This window comes from Pseudophryne corroboree, chromosome 1 (genome assembly GCF_028390025.1).
Source record: "Pseudophryne corroboree isolate aPseCor3 chromosome 1, aPseCor3.hap2, whole genome shotgun sequence".
Taxonomy (NCBI): domain Eukaryota; kingdom Metazoa; phylum Chordata; class Amphibia; order Anura; family Myobatrachidae; genus Pseudophryne; species Pseudophryne corroboree.
In genome coordinates this window covers 527104345-527125919 of record NC_086444.1, presented here as the reverse complement: position 1 = coordinate 527125919, position 21575 = coordinate 527104345, and the positions used below count along the sequence as shown (strand labels likewise).

The following is a 21575-nucleotide window of genomic DNA, read 5'->3' as shown; positions in this document are numbered from 1 at the left end:
CTCTAGCAAGAAAGGACGATCCACGCACTCTTTTGCTTTTATTTGAACGAAAGGACTGCATTTGATAATGTGGCGCTTTCTTAGGTTGTGAGGGAACATAAGGCAAAAAATTTGATTTACCTGCCGTAGCTGTGGAGACCAGGTCCGAGAGACCTTCCCCAAACAATTCCTCACCCTTGTAAGGAAAAAACCTCCATATGTCTTTTTGAGTCGGCATCACCTGTCCACTGCCGGGTCCAGAGGACTCGTCTAGCAGAGATTGACATAGCGTTTATTCTGGAACCCAGTAAACTAATGTGTCTCTTTGAGCATCTCTCATATATAAGACAGCATCCTTTATATGGCCTAGGGTCAATAAAATGGTATCCGTATCTAGGGTCTCAATCTCCGTCGATAAGGAATCTGTCCATGCTACTACTGCGCTACAAACCCAGGCCGACGCAATTGCCGGTCTGAGTAATGTACCAGAATGTGTGTAAATGGATTTCAAGGTAATCTCCTGCTTGCGGTCAGCAGGATCCTTGAGGGTAGCCGTCTCTTGTGATGGCAGCGCTATCTTTTTTGACAAGCGTGTCAATGCTTTGTCCACCTTAGGGGAGGATTCCCACCGTATCCTGTCCGTTGGCGGGAAAGGATACGCCATAAGAATTCTTTTGGGAATCTGCAGTTTTTTGTTTGGAGATTCCCACGCTTTTTCACATAATTCGTTCAACTCATGCGAGGAGGAAAAAGTTACCTCAGGCTTCTTTCCCTTATACATGTGTACCCTCGTGTCAGGGACAGGGGGTTCCTCTGTGATATGCAACACTTCTTTTATTGCAATAATCATATATCGAATACATTTAGCCACTTTTGGCTGTAACTTTGCATCATCGTAGTCGACACTGGAGTCCGAATCCGTGTCGGTATCAGAGTCTGCTATTTGGGATAGTGGGCGCTTGTGAGACCCTGAAGGTCCCGGCGACATAGGGACAGACGTGGGTTCACTCCCCGACTGTTCCTTAGCTTCAGCTTTGTCTAATCTCTTGTGCAATAAGTTCACACTAGCACTTAAAACATTCCACATATCCATCCAGTCAGGTGTCGGCACCGCCGACGGAGACCTTACATTCATATGCTCCCCCTCCTCCCTAGGTGAGCCTTCTACCTCAGACATGTCGACACACGCGTACCGACACAACACACACACACACAGGGAACCTCTTATCTGAAGACAGTTTCCCCACCAGGCCCTTTGGAGAGAGAGTATGCCAGCACACACCCCAGCGCTATATGACCCAGGAAAAAAACCACAATAATTTTATGTTTACCCAGATAGCGCTGTTTACATAAACAAGATGCGCCTAATTTTGTGCCCCCGCCCCCCCTCTTCTTTAAAACTCTCTGTCTACCGTGGTATAAGCAGGGGAAAGTCCGGGGAGCTTCCTCTCAGCGGTGCTGTGGAGAAAATGGCGCTGGTGAGTGCTGAGGGAGAAGCCCAGCCCCCTCAGCGGCGGGCTTCTGTCCCGCTTAAAATATCTAAATTTGGCGGGGGCTCATATATATATATATATATATATATATATATATATATATATATATATAAACACACACACACATACACAGTGCCCAGCTGTATATATACTTATCTGCGCCAAAAAGAGGTCTATATGCTGCTCAGGGCGCCCCCCCTGCGCCCTGCACCCTTACAGTGACTGCCGTGTGTGAGGTGTATGGGAGCAATGGCGCACAGCTTTACTGCTGTGCGTTACCTCAGTGAAGATCATGAAGTCTTCTGCTGCCTCTGAAGTCTTCTTTTCTTCTCATACTCACCCGGCTTCTATCTTCCGACTCTGCGAGGACGGCGGCGGCGCGGCTCTGGGAGGGACGGCAAGGGTGATACCTGCGTACCGATCCCTCTGGAGCTAATGGTGTCCAGTAGCCTAAGAAGCAGAGCCTTGAAACTCACAGAAGTAGGTCTGCTTCTCTCCCCTCAGTCCCTCGATGCAGGGAGTCTGTTGCCAGCAGGCTCCCTGAAAATAAAAAACCTAACAAATATACTTTCTGTCAGGAAGCTCAGGAGAGCTCCCTGAAGTGCACCCATCTCCTCTGGGCACAGTATCAAACTGAGGTCTGGAGGAGGGGCATAGAGGGAGGAGCCAGTGCACACCAGATCTAAAGTCTTTCTTAAAGTGCCCATGTCTCCTGCGGAGCCCGTCTATCCCCATGGTCTTTACGGAGTCCCCAGCATCCTCTAGGACGTTAGAGAAAAATAAGATTTTACTCACCGGTAAATCAATTTCTCGTAGTCCGTAGTGGATGCTGGGACTCCGTAAGGACCATGGGGAATAGCGGCTCCGCAGGAGACTGGGCACAACTAAAAGAAAGCTTTTGGTCTAACTGGTGTGCACTGGCTCCTCCCTCTATGACCCTCCTCCAGACCTCAGTTAGGATACTGTGCCCGGAAGAGCTGACACAATAAGGAAGGATTTTGAATCCCGGGTAAGACTCATACCAGCCACACCAATCACACCGTATAACTCGTGATACAATACCCAGTTAACAGTATGAACAATAACTGAGCCTCTCAACAGATGGCTCAACAATAACCCTTTAGTTAAACAATAACTATATACAAGTATTGCAGACAATCCGCACTTGGGATGGGCGCCCAGCATGCACTACGGACTACGAGAAATAGATTTACCGGTGAGTAAATTCTTATTTTCTCTGACGTCCTAAGTGGATGCTGGGACTCCGTAAGGACCATGGGAATTATACCAAAGCTCCCAAACGGGCGGGAGAGTGCGGATGACTCTGCAGCACCGAATGGGCAAACTCTAGGTCCTCCTCAGCCAGGGTGTCAAACTTGTAGAATTTAGCAAATGTGTTTGACCCCGACCAAGTAGCTGCTCGGCAAAGTTGTAGAGCCGAGACCCCTCGGGCAGCCGCCCAAGAAGAGCCCACCTTCCTCGTGGAATGGGCTTTCACTGATTTAGGATGCGGCAGTCCAGCCGCAGAATGTGCAAGCTGAATCGTACTACAGATCCAGCGAGCAATAGTCTGCTTTGAAGCAGGTGCACCCAACTTGTTGGGCGCATGCAGGATAAATAGCGAGTCAGTATTTCTGACTCCAGCTGTCCTGGAAACATAAATTTTCAGGGCCCTGACTACGTCCAACAACTTGGAAGCCTCCAAGTCTTTAGTAGCCGCAGGCACCACGATAGGTTGGTTCAAATGAAAGGCTGATACCACCTTAGGGAGAAACTGGGGACGAGTCCTCAATTCTGCCCTATCCATATGGAAAATCAGATAAAGGCTTTTACATGACAAAGCCGCCAATTCTGATACACGCCTGGCCGAAGCCAAGGCCAACAACATGACCACTTTCCACGTGAGATATTTCAATTCCACGGTTTTAAGTGGTTCAAACCAATGTGACTTTAGGAAATCCAACACCACGTTGAGATCTCAAGGTGCCACTGGAGGCATAAAAGGGGGCTGAATATGCAGCACTCCCTTAACAAAAGTCTGAACTTCAGGTAGTGAAGCCAGTTCTCTCTGGAAGAAAATCGATAGAGCCGAAATCTGGATCTTAATGGAACCCAATTTTAGGCCCATAGTCACCCCTGACTGTAGGAAGTGCAGAAAACGGCCCAGCTGAAATTCCTCCATTGGGGCCTTCCTGGCCTCACACCACGCAACATATTTTCGCCAAATGCGGTGATAATGGTTTGCGGTCACTTCTTTCCTAGCTTTAATCAGCGTAGGAATGACTTCCTCCGGAATGCCCTTTTCCTTCAGGATCCGGTGTTCAACCGCCATGCCGTCAAACGCAGCCGCGGTAAGTCTTGGAACAGACAGGGCCCCTGCTGCAGCAGGTCCTGTCTGAGCGGCAGAGGCCATGGGTCCTCTGAGATCATTTCTTGAAGTTCCGGGTACCAAGCTCTTCTTGGCCAATCCGGAACAATGAGTATAGTTCTTACTCCTCTTCTCCTTATTATCCTCAGTACCTTTGGTATGAGAGGAAGAGGAGGGAACACATAAACCGACCGGTACACCCACGGTGTCACTAGAGCGTCCACAGCTATCGCCTGAGGGTCTCTTGACCTGGCGCAATATCTTTCTAGCTTTTTGTTTAGGCGGGACGCCATCATGTCCACCTGTGGCCTTTCCCAACGGTTTACAATCAGTTGGAAGACTTCTGGATGAAGTCCCCACTCTCCCGGATGGAGGTCGTGCCTGCTGAGGAAGTCTGCTTCCCAGTTGTCCACTCCCGGAATGAACACTGCTGACAGTGCTAACACGTGATTTTCCGCCCATCGGAGAATCCTTGTGGCTTCTGCCATCGCCGTCCTGCTTCTTGTGCCGCCCTGTCGGTTTACATGGGCGACTGCCGTGATGTTGTCTGACTGGATCAGTACCGGCTGGTTTTGAAGCAGGGGTTTTGCCTGACTTAGGGCATTGAAAATGGCCCTCAGTTCCAGAATATTTATGTGTAGGGAAGTCTCCTGACTTGACCATAGTCCTTGGAAGTTTCTTCCCTGTGTGACTGCCCCCCAGCCTCGAAGGCTGGCATCCGTGGTCACCAGGACCCAGTCCTGTATGCCGAATCTGTGGCCCTCTTGAAGATGAGCACTTTGCAGCCACCACAGCAGAGACACCCTGGTCCTTGGAGACAGGGTTATCAGCCGATGCATCTGAAGATGCGATCTGGACCACTTGTCCAACAGGTCCCACTGAAAGGTTCTTGCATGGAACCTGCCGAATGGAATTGCTTCGTAGGAAGCTACCATTTTTCCCAGGACTTGCGTGCAGTGATGCACCGACACCCGTTTTGGTTTTAGGAGGCCTCTGACTAGAGATGACAGCTCCTTGGCCTTCTCCTCCGGGAGAAACTTTTTTCTGTTCTGTGTCCAGAACCATCCCCAGGAACAGTAGACGTGTCGTAGGGACCAGCTGTGACTTTGGAATATTTAGAATCCAGCCGTGCTGTTGTAGCACCTCCCGAGCTAGTGCTACCCCGACCAACAACTGCTCCCTGGACCTCGCCTTTATCAGGAGATCGTCCAAGTACGGGATAATTAAAACTCCCTTTTTTCGAAGGAGTATCATCATTTCGGCCATTACCTTGGTAAATACCCTCGGAGCCGTGGATAGACCAAACGGCAACGTCTGGAATTGGTAATGACAATCCTGTACCACAAATCTGAGGTACTCCTGGTGTGGATGGTAAATGGGGACATGCAGGTAAGCATCCTTGATGTCCAGTGATACCATGTAATCCCCCTCGTCCAGGCTTGCAATAACCGCCCTGAGCGATTCCATCTTGAACTTGAATTTTTTTATATATGTGTTCAAGGATTTCAAATTTAAAATGAGTCTCACCGAACCGTTTGGTTTCGGTACCACAAACATTGTGGAATAGTAACCCCGTCCTTGTTGAAGTAGGGGCACCTTGACTATCACCTGCTGGGAATACAGCTTGTGAATTGCCTCTAGTACTGCCTCCCTGCCTGAGGGAGTTGTTGGCAAGGCAGATTTGAGGAAACGGCAGGGGGGAAGACGTCTCGAATTCCAGCTTGTACCCCTGAGATACTACTTGAAGGATCCAGGGATCCACCCGTGAGCGAGCCCACTGATTGCTGAAGTTTTTGAGACGGGCCCCCACCGTACCTGGCTCCGCCTGTGGAGCCCCAGCGTCATGCGGTGGACTTGGAGGAAGCGGGGGAGGACTTTTGCTCCTGGGAACTAGCTGTATGTTGCAGCTTTTTCCCTCTACCTCTGCCTCTGGGCAGAAAGGACGCGCCTTTAACCCGCTTGCCCTTATGGGGCTGAAAGGACTGTACCTGATAATACGGTGCTTTCTTTGGCTGTGAGGGAACATGGGGTAAAAATGGTGACTTCCCAGCTGTTGCTGTGGAAACGAGGTCCGAGAGACCATCCCCGAACAACTCCTCACCCTTATAAGGCAAAACTTCCATGTGCCTTTTAAAATCTGCATCACCTGTCCACTGCCGAGTCCATAACCCTCTCCTGGCAGAAATGGACATTGCACTTATTTTAGATGCCAGCCGGCAAATATCCCTCTGTGCATCTCTCATGTATAAGACTGCGTCTTTAATATGCTCTACGGTTAGCATTATAGTGTCCCTGTCTAGGGTATCAATATTTTCCGACAGGGAATCTGACCACGCAGCTGCAGCACTGCACATCCATGCTGAAGCAATAGCTGGTCTCAGTATAATACCTGTGTGTGTATATATACAGACTTCAGGATAGCCTCCTGCTTTCTATCAGCAGGCTCCTTTAGGGCGGCCGTATCCGGAGACGGTAGTGCCACCTTCTTTGACAAGCGTGTGAGCGCTTTATCCACCCTAGGGGATGTTTTCCAACGTGACCTATCCTCTGGCGGGAAAGGGTACGTCATTAGTAACCTTTTAGAAATTACCAGTTTCTTATCGGGGGAAGCCCACGCTTCTTCACACACTTCATTTAATTCCTCAGATGGAGGAAAAACTACTGGTAGTTTTTTCTCTCTAAACATAATACCCTTTTTTGTGGTACTTGGGGTAACATCAGAAATGTGCAACACATTTTTCATAGCCTCAATCATATAACGTGTGGCCCTATTGGAAGTTACATTAGTCTCATCGTCGTCGACACTGGAGTCAGTATCCGTGTCGACATCTGTGTCTGCCATCTGAGGTAGCGGGCGTTTTAGAGCCCCTGATGGCTTTTGAGACGCTTGGGCAGGCACAGGCTGAGAAGCCGGCTGTCCCATATTTGGTATGTCGTCAAACCTTTTGTGTAAGGAGTCGACACTGTCACGTAATTCCTTCCACATAACCATCCACTCAGGTGTCGGCCCCGCAGGGGGTGACATCACATTTATCGGCATCTGCTCCGCCTCCACATAAGCCTCCTCATCAAACATGTCGACACAGCCGTACCGACACACCGCACACACACAGGGAATGCTCTGACAGAGGACAGGACCCCACAAAGCCCTTTGGGGAGACAGAGAGAGAGTATGCCAGCACACACCAGAGCGCTATATAACACAGGGATAAACACTATAACTGAGTGATTTTCCCTTATAGCTGCTTATATATATATATATATATATATATATATATATATATATTGCTGCGCCTAAATTTAGTGCCCCCCCTCTCTTTTTTACCCTTTGTAGCTTGAAACTGCAGGGGAGAGCCTGGGAGCGATCCTTCCAGCGGAGCTGTGAGGGAAAAATTGCGCCAGTGTGCTGAGGGAGATAGCCCCGCCCCCTTTTCGGCTGACTTTCTCCCGCTTTTTTATGGATCCTGGCAGGGGTATTTTTCACATATATAGCCTCTGGGACTATATATTGTGATTATTTGCCAGCCAAGGTATTAATATTGCTGCTCAGGGCGCCCCCCCCCCCAGCGCCCTGCACCCATCAGTGACCGGAGTGTGAGGTGTGCATGAGGAGCAATGGCGCACAGCTGCAGTGCTGTGCGCTACCTTGTTGAAGACCGAAGTCTTCTGCCGCCGATTTTCAGGACCATCTTCATGCTTCTGGCTCTGTAAGGGGGACGTCGGCGCGGCTCCGGGACCGGACGATCGAGGTTGGGCCCTGTGTTCGATCCCTCTGGAGCTAATGGTGTCCAGTAGCCTAAGAAGCCCAAGCTAGCTGCAAACAGGTAGGTTCGCTTCTTCTCCCCTTAGTCCCTCGTAGCAGTGAGTCTGTTGCCAGCAGATCTCACTGAAAATAAAAAACCTAAAATATACTTTCTTTTCTAGGAGCTCAGGAGAGCCCCTAGTGTGCATCCAGCTCAGCCGGGCACAAGATTCTAACTGAGGTCTGGAGGAGGGTCATAGAGGGAGGAGCCAGTGCACACCAGTTAGACCAAAAGCTTTCTTTTAGTTGTGCCCAGTCTCCTGCGGAGCCGCTATTCCCCATGGTCCTTACGGAGTCCCAGCATCCACTTAGGACGTCAGAGAAAACTGTTTCTGTCCTTGTTTAGGAATAGGTAGACTTTACATTTCCCACAGTACACACGTGAAGTGATTGCACAAAGTTGGCATCACTGTGGACTTTCACCTGTTGATAAATGAACAACACCGTGCAATCTTACATCAGGAGGTACCTCTAAAGGTTTTACTTTTACATACGAGTATCTTTCCACTTTAAATATATTAATTAGTTTAACCTCTTCAGACAAGCTTATCAAATTCCAGAACCACCCATGTAACATCTGTATGCTATTCTACCCAATTACTTGCCCTCTGTACAGTCCACACAACTTTCAATATTTTGTTTTCTACACGTACATATACCATTAACCAGAGGCGTCACTGGGTCTGGTGACACCCGATCTGCATAATTTAGCCTGCAACACGTTCCTGAAAAGGGGGAAGTGGTCTAGTTGAAAGAGGCATGGCCCTGCAGGAAGCCCCCGTGTTCCTCAATCTTGGGTTTTGGCCTCGTGGGGAGAACCTGATTATGTCACTCCGGGGGCGTGCCCATCGTTCACACAGTAGCTGGGTTGCTTCCGGAGACTGTGGCTGCACTGATGGCTCGTCCTCATTGACAGGAGCTGGATTCTGCAGAAGAATGTCACAGTGCGGCACTCAGCCACCAGTCACTGCAGTGGAGGCTGACACCTGGGTGGGGTCCACACCCTCACAGTGATGATTCTGCCACTGACCTTAGGCTAACATTGCTGTAACTAGATCATACAGCTCACCAAAACCCTGTGCTATCTGGCTGGACCAATATGCAATACTGTAGCCCCTTTCCTTGTGTATCAATACCTATTTCCCTATAGAGCCCTCTAAACTATTTTCTGTCTGTTATTACCAGTCTTGGTTTACTACTGTTTTGCTCCCAATTGTAAAGTGCAATGGAATATGCTGGTGCTATAAAAGTAATTGTTAATAAATAATACATAATCAAAACAATAAACTTGGTATTGTGGTATGCATAAAAACATTTGGGGATTCACTGATAAATGACCATATAAACCTGTGGTATCAAATTTAATGCAATCCAGTAAATATTCAGATTGAAATCTGAATACAAACGTTATTCTTATTATAACTTTTCATAAGATTTCCCAGCTAAAAACAGTGTGGTTATTTTGGAAATTGTATTCAAAAAGCGCTCTAGTGCCTGCAATGCATGTATAGTCCACCAGAGGGTAGAATACATGTATCAGTTTGTAAACATCAGGAGAGGTGTATCAGGAAAGTACTGTTGATGTAGAGTTCTTGGAAACTCTTGAAGCAAATATGATACAGTTGATGTTCTAGGGATAAAACCATTAAGCATATTATTACTGCACAGGAAAACATGTAGCAACACTGCAGTATGTAGGCATTTAGCTGGAATAGCGGAATAGTCTGCTTTCAGCAACAATATTAAAGCACTTCTAGAAAACACAGCAAACCTCAAATATGGTCTATGCTTCATCATACATACCAATCCTCATCTTCTGGTATCTTGGGTAATGGGGGATTCAGGCAGTATATGTGATAAGCCATGTTGCATTCATCACACAGAAGCTGCATGTGGGCATCCTGCTTTCCCCCACACAAGTAACAAGAGCAGAACCTGCATTCTGAATCTGGGTCTGCTTTGCAGTGCTTACATTCTGGGCCACTTTTTCCTGTAAGAGGACATTTCGGTTAGGACCTACAGTAAGTTATGTTATATATAGCATGACAGTCAGTATGCAACTACAAAAGATAATCTAGGAGCATAAGTAATTAAGGCAAAATCATACTTAGGGGAGAAGAATCAACAGGGAAAAGTTGCCCATAGTAACCAATAAGCTTCTAGCAGAGTATATAAAATAAGATTTTAAACCTACCGGTAAATCTATTTCTCCTAGTCCGTAGAGGATGCTGGGGACTCCGTAAGGAAAAATGGAGGATTTGCCCAGAGCAACCAATCAGCTTTTATCATTTTCTCTTACGTCCTAGAGGATGCTGGGGACTCCGTAAGGACCATGGGGTATAGACGGGCTCCGGCAGGAGATTGGGCACCTAAAAAGAACTTTGACTATGGGTGTGCACTGGCTCCTCCCTCTATGCCCCTCCTCCAGACCTCAGTTAGAGAACTGTGCCCAGAGGAGCTGGACAATACAAGGCAGGATTTAGCAATCCAAGGGCAAGACTCATACCAGCCCACACCAATCATACCATGTAACCTGGAACATACATAACCAGTTAACAGTATGAACAACAACAACAGTAACGGTCCAAGATCGATGTCAACTGTAACATAACCCTTATGTAAGCAACAACTATATACAAGTCTTGCAGAGTTTCCGCACTGGGACGGGCGCCCAGCATCCTCTACGGACTAGGAGAAATAGATTTACCGGTAGGTTTAAAATCTTATTTTCTCTTACGTCCTAGAGGATGCTGGGGACTCCGTAAGGACCATGGGGTGTATACCAAAGCATCCAATCGGGCGGGAGAGTGCGTATGACTCTGCAGCACCGACTGAGCAAACGCTAGGTCCTCATCAGCCAGGGTATCAAACTTGTACAATTTAGCAAAAGTGTTTGACCCCGACCAAGTCGCCGCACGGCAAAGTTGAAAAGCCGAGACGCCTCGGGCAGCCGCCCAAGAAGAGCCCACCCTTCCTAGTGGAATGGGCCTTAACCGAATTTGGTACCGGCAATCCAGCCGTAGAGTGAGCCTGCTGAATCGTATTACAGATCCAGCGAGCAATAGTCTGCTTCGAAGCAGGAGCGCCAATCTTATTGGCCGCATACAGGACCAACAGAGCCTCTGTTTTCCTAATTCTAGCCATCCTGGCTACATAAATCTTTAAGGCCCTGACTACGTCTAGGGATCTGGAATCCTCCAGGTCACCGGTAGCCACAGGCACCACAATAGGTTGATTCATATGGAACGAAGAAACCACTTTAGTCAAACATTGCGGACGTGTCCTCAATTCAGCTCGATCCACATGAAAAATCAAGTAGGGGCTCTTGTGTGAGAGAGCCGCCAATTCTGACACTCGCCTTGCTGATGCTAAGGCCAACAACATGACAACCTTCCAAGTAAGAAATTTCAACTCAACCTTGTTAAGCGGTTCAAACCAGTGTGATTTTAGGAACTTTAATACCACGTTCAGGTCCCATGGTGCCACTGGAGGCACAAAAGGCGGCTGGATGTGCAGCACTCCCTTTACAAACGTCTGGACTTCTGGAAGAGAAGCCAATTCCTTCTGAAAGAAAATCGAGAGGGCCGAAATCTGTACCTTAACCGAGCCTAATTTCAGGCCCATATCCACTCCTGTCTGTAGAAAGTGGAGAAAACGACCCAGATGAAAATCTTCCGTAGGTGCATTCTTGGTCTCACACCAAGACACATACTTTCGCCAGATACGGTGATAATGTTTTATCGTCACCTCCTTCCTAGCCTTTATTAAAGTAGGGATGACCTCTTCCGGAATCCCCTTTTTTGCTAGGATTCGGCGTTCAACCGCCATGCCGTCAAACGTAACCGCGGTAAGTCTTGAAATACACAGGGCCCCTGCTGCAACAGGTCTTCCCTCAGAGGAAGAGGCCAGGGGTCTCCTGTGAGCATCTCTTGTAGATCCGAGTACCAGGCCCTTCGAGGCCAGTCTGAGACAACGAGTATCGTCTGTACTCTTCTTCGTCTTATGATCCTCAACACTTTCGTGATGAGAGGAAGAGGAGGAAACATAGATCGACTCGAACACCCACGGTGTTACCAGTGCGTCTACTGCTACTGCCTGAGGGTCCCGAGACCTGGCGCAATACCTCCAAAGTTTTTTGTTGAGGCATGACGCCATCATGTCTATTTGAGGAGTTCCCCAAAGACGTGTTACGTCTGCAAAGACTTCTTGATGAAGTCCCCACTCTCCTGGATGGAGATCGTGTCTGCTGAGGAAGTCTGCTTCCCAGTTGTCCTCCTGGCTTCCGCCATCGCGACTCTGCTTCTTGTCCCGCCTTGGCGGTTCACATGAGCCACTGCTGTGACATTGTCTGATTGAATCAGAACCGGTAGGTTTCGAAGAAAACTCTCCGCTTGTCGAAGGCCGTTGTAAATGGCCCTGAGTTCCAACACATTGATGTGTAGACAGGACTCCTGGTCTGACCAAAGACCCTGAAAAGTCCTTCCCTGTGTGACCGCTCCCCGTCCTCGGAGGCTCGCATCCGTGGCAACCAGGATCCAGTCCTGAATCCCGAACCTGCGACCCTCCAGCAGGTGAGCACTTTGCAACCACCACAGGAGGGACACTCTGGTTCCTGGGGACAGAGTTATTTTCCGATGTAAATGCAGATGGGACCCGGACCACTTGTCCAGAAGGTCCCATTGAAAAGTCCTTGCATGGAACCTTCCGAAGGGAATGGCCTCGTAGGCCGCCACCATTTTCCCCAGAACTCGAGTGCATTGGTGAACTGACACCCTTTTCGGTTTTAGCAGTTCTCTGACCATGTTCTGGATGTCTTGGCTTTCTCTATTGGGAGGAAGACCTTCATTTGTTCCGTATCTAGTATCATACCTAGGAACGGCAGTCAAGTTGTCGGAATCAACTGTGACTTTGGTAGATTTAGAATCCAACCGTGTTGCTGGAGCACTCTCAGAGAGAGCGCCACACTGCTCAGCAATTTCTCTCTTGATCTCGCTTTAATCAGGAGATCGTCCAAGTATGGGATAATTGTGACACCATGCTTGCGCAGGACCACCATCATTTCCGCCATTATCTTGGTGAAAATCCTCGGGCCGTGGAAAGTCCAAACGGCAACTTCTGAAATTGGTAACGACAATCCTGTACAGCGAATCTCAGGTATTCCTGATGGGGGGCATATATGGGGACATGAAGGTACGCATCCTTTATGTCCAGAGACACCATAAACTCCCCCCTCCTCCATGTTGGCTATTATCGCTCTGAGTGATTCCATTTTGAATTTGAATCTTTTATGTACAGTTTAGGGATTTCAGATTCAAAATCGGTCTGACCGAACCGTCCGGTTTCGGGACCACAAATAGGGTTGAGTAGTAACCTCTTCCCTGCTGGTGCAGGAGTACCTTGATTATCACTTGCTGTATACACAGTGTTTGAATTGCAGCTAACACTACATCCCTTTCCGATGTGGAAGCTGGTAGGGCCGATTTGAAAAATCGGAGCGGGGGCACCTCCTCGAATTCCAGTTTGTAACCCTGGGAAACTATTTCCAACACCCAGGGATTCAGGTCCGAACTGACCCAGGCCTGACTGAAAAGTCGAAGACGTGCCCCCACCGGTGCGGACTCCCTCAGGGGAGCCCCAGCGTCATGCTGTGGGATTTGGAGAAGTCGGGGAGGACTTTTGTTCCTGGGCACCTGCCGCAGCAGGTGCTCTCTTGCCTCTGCCCTTACCTCTGGCGAGGAAAGAGGATCCCCGACCTCTTTTGGACTTGTGCGACCGAAAGGACTGCATCTGATAGGGTGTTACTTTCTTTTGCTGTTGGGGAATATATGGTAACAAATTTGATTTACCTGCTGTAGCTGTGAAAACCAGGTCCGTCAGCCCATCCCCAAACAATACATCCCCCTTATAGGGTAGTACTTCCATATGCTTTTTGGAATCCTCATCACCCGTCCATTGGCGAGTCCATAAGGATCTTCTCGCTTAGGTAGCCATGGCATTGGCCCTAGAAGCTAGCAATCCAATGTCCCTTTAAGCATCCCTCATAAATAAGACTGCGTCTTTTATATGGGCTAGAGTTAGGAATATAGTGTCCTTTATCCATAGTATCAATTTGATCTGTCAGCTCATCTGTCCAAGCTGCAATTGCGCTACACACCCATGCCGACGCAATCATTGGTCTTAGCACAGTACCCGTATGAGAATAAATACCCTTTAAGGTAGTTTCTTGCCTGCGATCTGCTGGGTCTTTAAGGGCCGCTGTGTCAGGAGACGGTAGCGCCACTTTCTTGGATAAGCGCGTCAGGGACTTGTCCACAGTGGGGGGTAATTCCCAAATCTCCTTGTCCTGCTTAGGGAAAGGGTATGCCATAAAAATTATTTTGGGGATCTGCGGTCTCTTATCCGGAGTCTCCCAAGCTTTTCCAAAGAACTCATTTAATTCATGTGATGTGGGAAAATTAATAATCTGTTTCTTTTCCTTAAACATGTGTACCCTTGTGTCTGGGACTGAGGGTTCATCCACAATATGCAACACATCCCTTACTGCCACATTCATACACTGAATGGTTTTAGTCACCCTAGGGTGCAATTTTACTTCGTCATAGTCGACACTGAAATCAGAATCCGTGTCGGTAGTAGTGTCTTGTGTTAAGGGACGCTTTTGAGACCCCGACGGGCCCTGTGAGTCGGTCCAATCTGAGGATTGACCGCCTGATGTCCCAACTAAACCAGCCTTATCAAGCCTTTTATGTAAAGATGCCACACTTACATGCAACATATGCCACATGTCCATCCAATCAGGAGTCGGCACAGCCGACGGGGACACACCACTCATTTGCTCCACCTCCTCCTTGGAGAAGCCTTCCGCCTCAGACATGTCGACACACACGTACCGACACCCCACACACACAGGGATTTACCTATAAGGGGACAAAACCCCAACCAGGCCCTTAGGAGAGACAGAGAGATAGAGTATGCCAGCACACACCCAGCGCTTAAAAACACTGGAATATACAACCAGATAGCGCTTTTATATGTTTATAATCGTAATCTCCACTCACTGCGTCGCCAAAGTGCCCCCCTCCTCCTATTTCCAACCTGTGAAGCTCAACAGGGGAGAGAACAGGGAGCCAGCGTTTTCTCATGTAGCCTCTGTGGAGAAAATGGCGCTGGTTAGTGCTGAGGATCAAGCCCCGCCCACCCGACGGCGGGCTTCGGTCCCTTCATCATATATTAATAAAATGGCGGGGGTCCGCGGATTTACTGTCCCCCAGCCTAATCCACCTTATTTATTGCCAAATCGAGGTTTATTGCTGCCCAGGGCGCCCCCCCCTGCGCCCTTCAGTGCCTGCTGTGTGTGTGTGACTGGGAGCAATGGCGCGCAGCTTACCGCTGCGCGCTTACCTCATGAAGATCTGATGTCTTCTGCCGCCTGAAGTCTTTTCCTCAATACTCACCCGGCTTCTATCTTCAGCATCTGTGAGGACGGTGGTGGCGGCGCGGCACCGGGACGAACCCCAGGTGAGACCTGTGTTCCGACTCCCTCTGGAGCTAATGGTGTCCAGTAGCCTAGAAGCAGTGCCCAACTTTACAAGCCAGCTCTGCTTCTCTCTCCTCAGTCCCACGATGCAGGGAGCCTGTTGCCAACAGGACTCCCTGAAAATAAAAAAACCTAACAAAATTATTTTTCCACAGAAAACTCTGGAGAGCTCTGCAGTGCACCCATTCTCCTCTGGGCACAAGATCTAACTGAGGTCTGGAGGAGGGGCATAGAGGGAGGAGCCAGTGCACACCCATAGTCAAAGTTCTTTTTAGGTGCCCTATCTCCTGCCGGAGCCCGTCTATACCCCATGGTCCTTACGGAGTCCCCAGCATCCTCTAGGACGTAAGAGAAAATGACAAAAGCTGATTGGTTGCTCTGGGCAAATCCTCCATTTTTTCTCTCTCTCTGAAATGTTTGATACATCTCCTCCCAAGTCATACTAGAAAAATCTACCTTCACACAACACAGTGAACATCTTACACTTAAGTGCCAAAAGTCATGGGATAGCAGTATGTAAAGGTAATGGCAGGTGGCTTCACTGTACTGTAACGTCATGGAAATGGCCAGGCCTGCATCATTTGTAATCAGACTCCTTGTGAGTCAGTACCGGCTAGGCTGCACATGATAATGCGATGTGAAATATCGGAGCTTGAACAGGGCATGACAGTGGTTGTCGGACAGATGGGACATTCCATTTCCTTAGTTGTGTGGACACTCAACACTCCTCAGTGTCATATGTATACCAGGAATAACTCATGGAAGGGCTGGCATTACCACCCACCGTGGACAGCGCAGTGGCCAACCAGAGGTGCTTAATGATCGCAAGAGGCTGCATCTCTTTAGAACTGTCTAGGATAACAGAAACGACACTGGCTCAAATAACATCTATATTCAATGCAGTAGGTACCAGGCCTATATCTCAGCAGGCCAGTGCTGCATTCTTTAGCATCTGTGGGATATGGGAGGAGAAGACCCACCAGCTCGCCCCTGGCAATATGTGGTTCGATGTGTCACGATTCTAGTTGTTTCAGACTTATGGTAGGGTTCAGGTGTGGCGCAGACCACATGAGGCCATGGACCCCAGTTGTTCACAAGGCATGTGCAGGTTGGTGGTGGTTCCATAGTGGTGTGTTTATGTGGCATGGGTTGGGTCCACTGGTCCACCTGAACACATCATTGCCTGGCAACCACCAGGCAATGATGCAACCCTTCATTGACTTCATGTATACCCACAACAAAGGAATATTTCAGCAGGATAATGCACTGTGTCCAGAACCGGTTCGACGAGCATTCTGGAGAGTTGCGATGAATGGTGTGGCCACCACTTTCTCTCAACATGAACCCAATTGATTATTTATGGGATGTGGTGGAAAGGTCTCTTTGCACCAAAGATTCTTCACCTACAATTATCAGGGAGCTCTAGGAAGCTATCCAGGGATTAACATCTCTCCAGAGGTCTTCCATTCGCTTGTGGAATCAATGCCACGTCGAACTGCTGCACTTCACCAGGCTACACGATAGGAGGGGATACGGTCATGTGACCACCACTCCGGATCCCGGCGGTCACCATGCAGACGCCGGGATCCCGAGCGATCTAATGGCCAACAGTCGGCATGCTGACTACCAGAGGCTATTCCCACCTGTGGGTGTCCACGACACCCACAGAGAATGGGAACAGAACCTGTGGCGAGCGCAGCAAGCCACCGAGCCCGCTGCGTGGTGAGCACAGCGAGTACGCAAGTGGCCCTGATGCGCCCACCCCCTTCCCCAGCATTCTGCGGTCGGGATCCCGGTGGCGGTATGCTGACCTCTGGGATCCCCACCGCCGGTCTCACAGCCCCAACCCGATAGTAGGCATCTATTCCGTGACTTTTGGCACTTCCCTGTGTAAAACCGATTAAGAATTGCATTTGCCATGCAATTTGGGCACGATATTAGCACCCAAAATCACATTGCAGGATACAATTCTTATGACCAGATGTATTACAAAGTAACCACAGGAACAGGGGCTCCAAAAGGAGTCCATCCCTGCAATGTGCTCAGTGTGCTGTTGTGGCTCCTGCACATTCGCAGTCCCACTGACCACGCATGTGCGGCAGCCACTGCCGGGGAACCCTCTGCCAGCTAAATCTGCAACCTGAAACCCACAGGATACAGCGGTCTAACACCATTTTCAGACTGTAAATTTCACTGCATCACATCCACCAAAGATATATCATACTTTTGCTACCTCGTTTTGGATGTTTTTAACTGTACTGAGCTGTACGGCTAAACCTACACTCAAAAAGTAATGCACTGTGGGGTCTATTCATGAAGCAGTGAAAAGAGTGGAGAAGTGAGCCTGTGGAGAAGTTGCCCATGGCAACCAATCAGCTGCTCTGTATAATTGTATAGTATGCAAATTATAGATGTTACTTGAATGCTGATTGGTTGTCATGGGCAACTTCTCCACAGGCTCACTTCTTCACTGCTTCCTGAATAGACCCCTGTATTCCCTAAACCAGTGATTTTCAACCTTTTTAAACCCGTGGCACACTGAAAAAGATTTTATAATTGGCAAGGCACACCATCAGTTTTTTTTTTTTAAAATCAAATATAATATATAATTACAAATCTCAACATATATTAGCCAACACTGTAATAAAACTAATGCTTTCACCCTCACTGTAATAAAGCACATTGGCCCCCACAGTAATAAAACACATTGGTCCCTACTTTAATAAAGAACTTTGGCCACCAGAAGTAATAAAGCACATCAGTCCCTGCAGTAATAAAACACCTTGGCCCCCACATTAATTCCACACACTGCTCCCCATAGTAATTCCACTCATTGGCCTCACCTCCCCCTCCCCCTTTCCAGTAAACCTACAAACTGTCCCCCCATATTATTCCACAGTCCCCCCCCCCATCAATTCCACACACAGCTCGCCACCCCTCCCCCCCCCCAGTAATTCCACACACTCTGTAGCCTGCCCCCCCATGTAATACCACACACAGCTTGCCTCTCCCCCCCCCCCCCCAGTGATACCACACACAGCCCCCACACCAGTAATAGCACACATAGCCTGCCTCCCTCTCTTTCCTACTCCCCCCTTCCCCCGCACAGTAATTACACACACAAATAAAAACATCATTCATTTAATTTACCCTGCTGCTGTACATAAAAAAGAGTTCTCCCTCTCAGTCTGTGGCAAGAGCAGTGACTAACGCTGAGAAGGGACGGAGACTCCGGCAGCAGCAGGCGGGTGGCAGGGCTACGTGACGTGCGTGACCTATGAGTCACGCACGTCACCATAGGTCTGCCTGCGGAAGAGGACATCGCTGGCCGAGGCAGCGAGTGATGGCAGCGGCATCCACCTCTGACAGGCGGCGGGCATTTCCGGTGGGTGATGTCAGCGGCGGGCAGTGGCACACCTGGCAACCGCTCGCGGCACACTAGTGTGCCGCGGCACAGCGGTTGAAAAACGCTGCCCTAAACACTGGGAAGAGTATGGCTTCTGTGGGGCATATTCATTCCTGACCATGATAGCTCCCGTCCTCATGTATAGACTCCGTTATAACATTTGTAGATATTGAAAGAAGAAAAAAACCACAACATACTTTTAAAATCTCCATCACCAGATGACAAAGGATATGCTCCAGGCTTTTCTATCTTGTATATTTCTTCAAGAAAAGTAACCTTACAGTCATTAATAGCATCACCAGCAGCCCTGAAACACATAAATAAATGCATATGTATAAAACTGCTAGTATACTGAAATGATCAAAGTGGGGCATATCATATAATAAATGAGTAATCTCTGGGAATATTTTTTTTTTTTTTTTTTAATATCCGTTCCTTGTTTTAACGCCGGTAATGAAAATGGGTATGTGATGGAAAATATTGGATTCAATTATCCCCATACCCACTACCACCTGAGGGGGGAGTGCAGGAGGGGATCCGGTCTCTAGGTCGACAATGGTTAGGTTGACCACTATTGGTCGACAGGGTCTTTAGGTAGAAGTGGTCTAGGTTGACATGAGTTTCAAATTTTTTTTCTTTTCCTGAACTTTTTCATACATAACGAGCCACGCGGACTACGATTGGGAATAGTAACCTGTGCCGAACACAGCGGTAGTAGAGCGAGGCACCCTGCGCGAAGCATGGCGAGCGAAGCGAGGGGACACGGTGCACTAATTGGGGTTCCCGGTCACTGCGCAGAGAAAGCGACTCCAAAAAAACAAAAACCTTGTGTCGACCTAAAGACTTTGTCAACCTAGCATCCCCGTCGACCAATAGTGGTCGACCTAACCACTGTTGACCTACTTACCATCGACCTTACATACCACACCCGTGCAGTTGGCCTTACATTTAGATGCTATACCTTCCATTTATATAGGTTCACTGAAGTTAACACAAGTGATTCAATGGTGAGTTCTCAATTCACTCCCAGTGTCACATGAAGAAACAGTTGTTACACGATGCACGTTAACTTCAATCTAATTTTAAATGCTGTGTCTTTGGTAGTCTCCTCTCCCTGCCCCCACCTCCAGCAACACCAGAATGTAACCATCTTAAAATCTTAAATAAGGCTGGCGTATTTATCTTAACCACCGGTGTAAAAAAAAAAAAAAAAAGAATAGCAGTTTTCACATAATTCCAAGTTCATATATTGCCAATTTACAATGAATACTACACTGTAACTAAAACTCAATTCAAGATAGAGATTATGTGGCAATTCAAACTCATGAGTGCTCTGGGAGCATTGTACAACACCTGGTACTCATGTCATATGGCTGCAAACTGAGAAACATAAGGACATTCCGCACAACTATTGTGATATTTTGTCTACATTTAGCTTAACATGTATTCTTCCTATACAGTAATGTAGTTATTATACAGAGCGTATTTACATCAAGTTTAGAAACAAATGTCTATCAAGTGTTTTGACAGTGCAGATATTATAATGGTGACATGAGATACATATGTTACTATCTCAGCTATAACAAGAAGAACAAAGGCAATATCAGGAAGTGCCTCTCCTTGGAGTACACACAAACACATGTGCTTTACAATGTTTATATACCCAGCACAGGCTCATGTTATCTCCTGCTGACAACATATGACATACTCTGAACTAAAGCCAGTGAGAGAACACAGCACCTCAGCAACAATCAAATCCACGTAGCATAAAGAAATTCAACTCCCAATCCTGGAAAACACAGGAGGGGAAAAATATGTTCCAGAAAGAAAGTCTAGAGGCGGTATTTCTGTACTGTGCATACACCACATCTACACATTACTGCTTGGAGGGACAGCACATTGCAGCAAATCAGTGTATGCATGTCTTTACTAGCCAATTCACACAAGTGGAGGGTTTTATACATCCTTTGTGTGTTCACTTTCGCGCTCCAAAACAGCTGTACAGGAGAAACCGGAAATGTAACAATATTTGTAAAAAGAAAATGTTAATGTCCATGGTTTAGAATCCTCCAATCTATTTTTCAACTGGATTTTAAAAACATATCAGATAACTGAAAGACTAATGTGCTCAGCAGTCTCTCTTTATCTTGTTTCAGTAACTCTATCTAGATATGAGTGGGTTAGGTTCCTCCAACCCCCCCCCCCCCCCCCTTTACGTTCAGAGTCCGGGTCAGAGTCCGGCTCGGGACTTGCCGCCAGACTCGGAAGCCAGAACGAGGCAAAACGTCATCATCCCGCTGTCGGATTCTTGCGGGCTTTGAATTCCATATAAACAGCCGCACGTCGCCGCCATTTTGTCTGTCTCTCTGTGGGTGGTGGCGTCGGGTGGGGTGTTGTTCCTGTCACTGTGGTGTTCCTGTGCTGTTAGAGGTGCAGTCCTGGCTGTCACTGGTGTTTCATGTGCTGTAAGGGGTGCTGCAGCTGTACATGGGTGCTGCTGTACTGGCTGTCACTGTGTTGTACAGGGGGCAGGGGCACTGTCCTCCTGTATGCTGTGAAAATACAGGGGTGCTGGCTGTAAAAATTCTGGGGTGCAGTGAAAATAAATGTACACTGGCCCTGTCTTTAATGCTGTAAAAATTCTAGGGTGCTGTTAAAATAAATATACACTAGCCCGGTCTTGTTTACTGTAAAAATTCAGGGGTGCAGTAAAAAAATAAATGTACACTGGCCCTGTCTTGTATGCTGTAAAAATTGTGTGGTGCAGTGAAAATAAATGTACACTGGCCCTGTCTTGTATGCTGTAAAAATACAGGGGTGCTCTAGTTAAAATAAAAGTACACTGGTCCTGTATGCTGTAAAATTACAGGGGTGTTGTGAAAATACAGGGGTGCTGGCACTGTCCACGGTTGCGATGTCTAGGCCTGACCTTTGCAACACTGTATGGGAAGAGGAGGCTCCTACCACCATTTGCATGCCCTCTGTAAGTG

General features: G+C 48.0%; 1 protein-coding gene across 2 annotated transcripts in view; it reads right to left on the bottom strand.

Annotated features, from left to right (window-relative positions):
• UHRF2 (ubiquitin like with PHD and ring finger domains 2) overlaps positions 1-21575 on the bottom strand; it is a 212280-nt gene that overhangs the window by 33477 nt on the left and 157228 nt on the right. For both annotated transcript variants that reach the window (XM_063913996.1, XM_063913995.1), the window contains exons 5-6: positions 18783-18892; positions 9446-9632 (exon numbers count right to left, since the gene is read on the bottom strand). In XM_063913996.1, coding sequence (XP_063770066.1) covers positions 9446-9632; positions 18783-18892 — 297 coding nt within the window. The remainder of the gene's footprint in view (positions 1-9445; positions 9633-18782; positions 18893-21575) is intronic.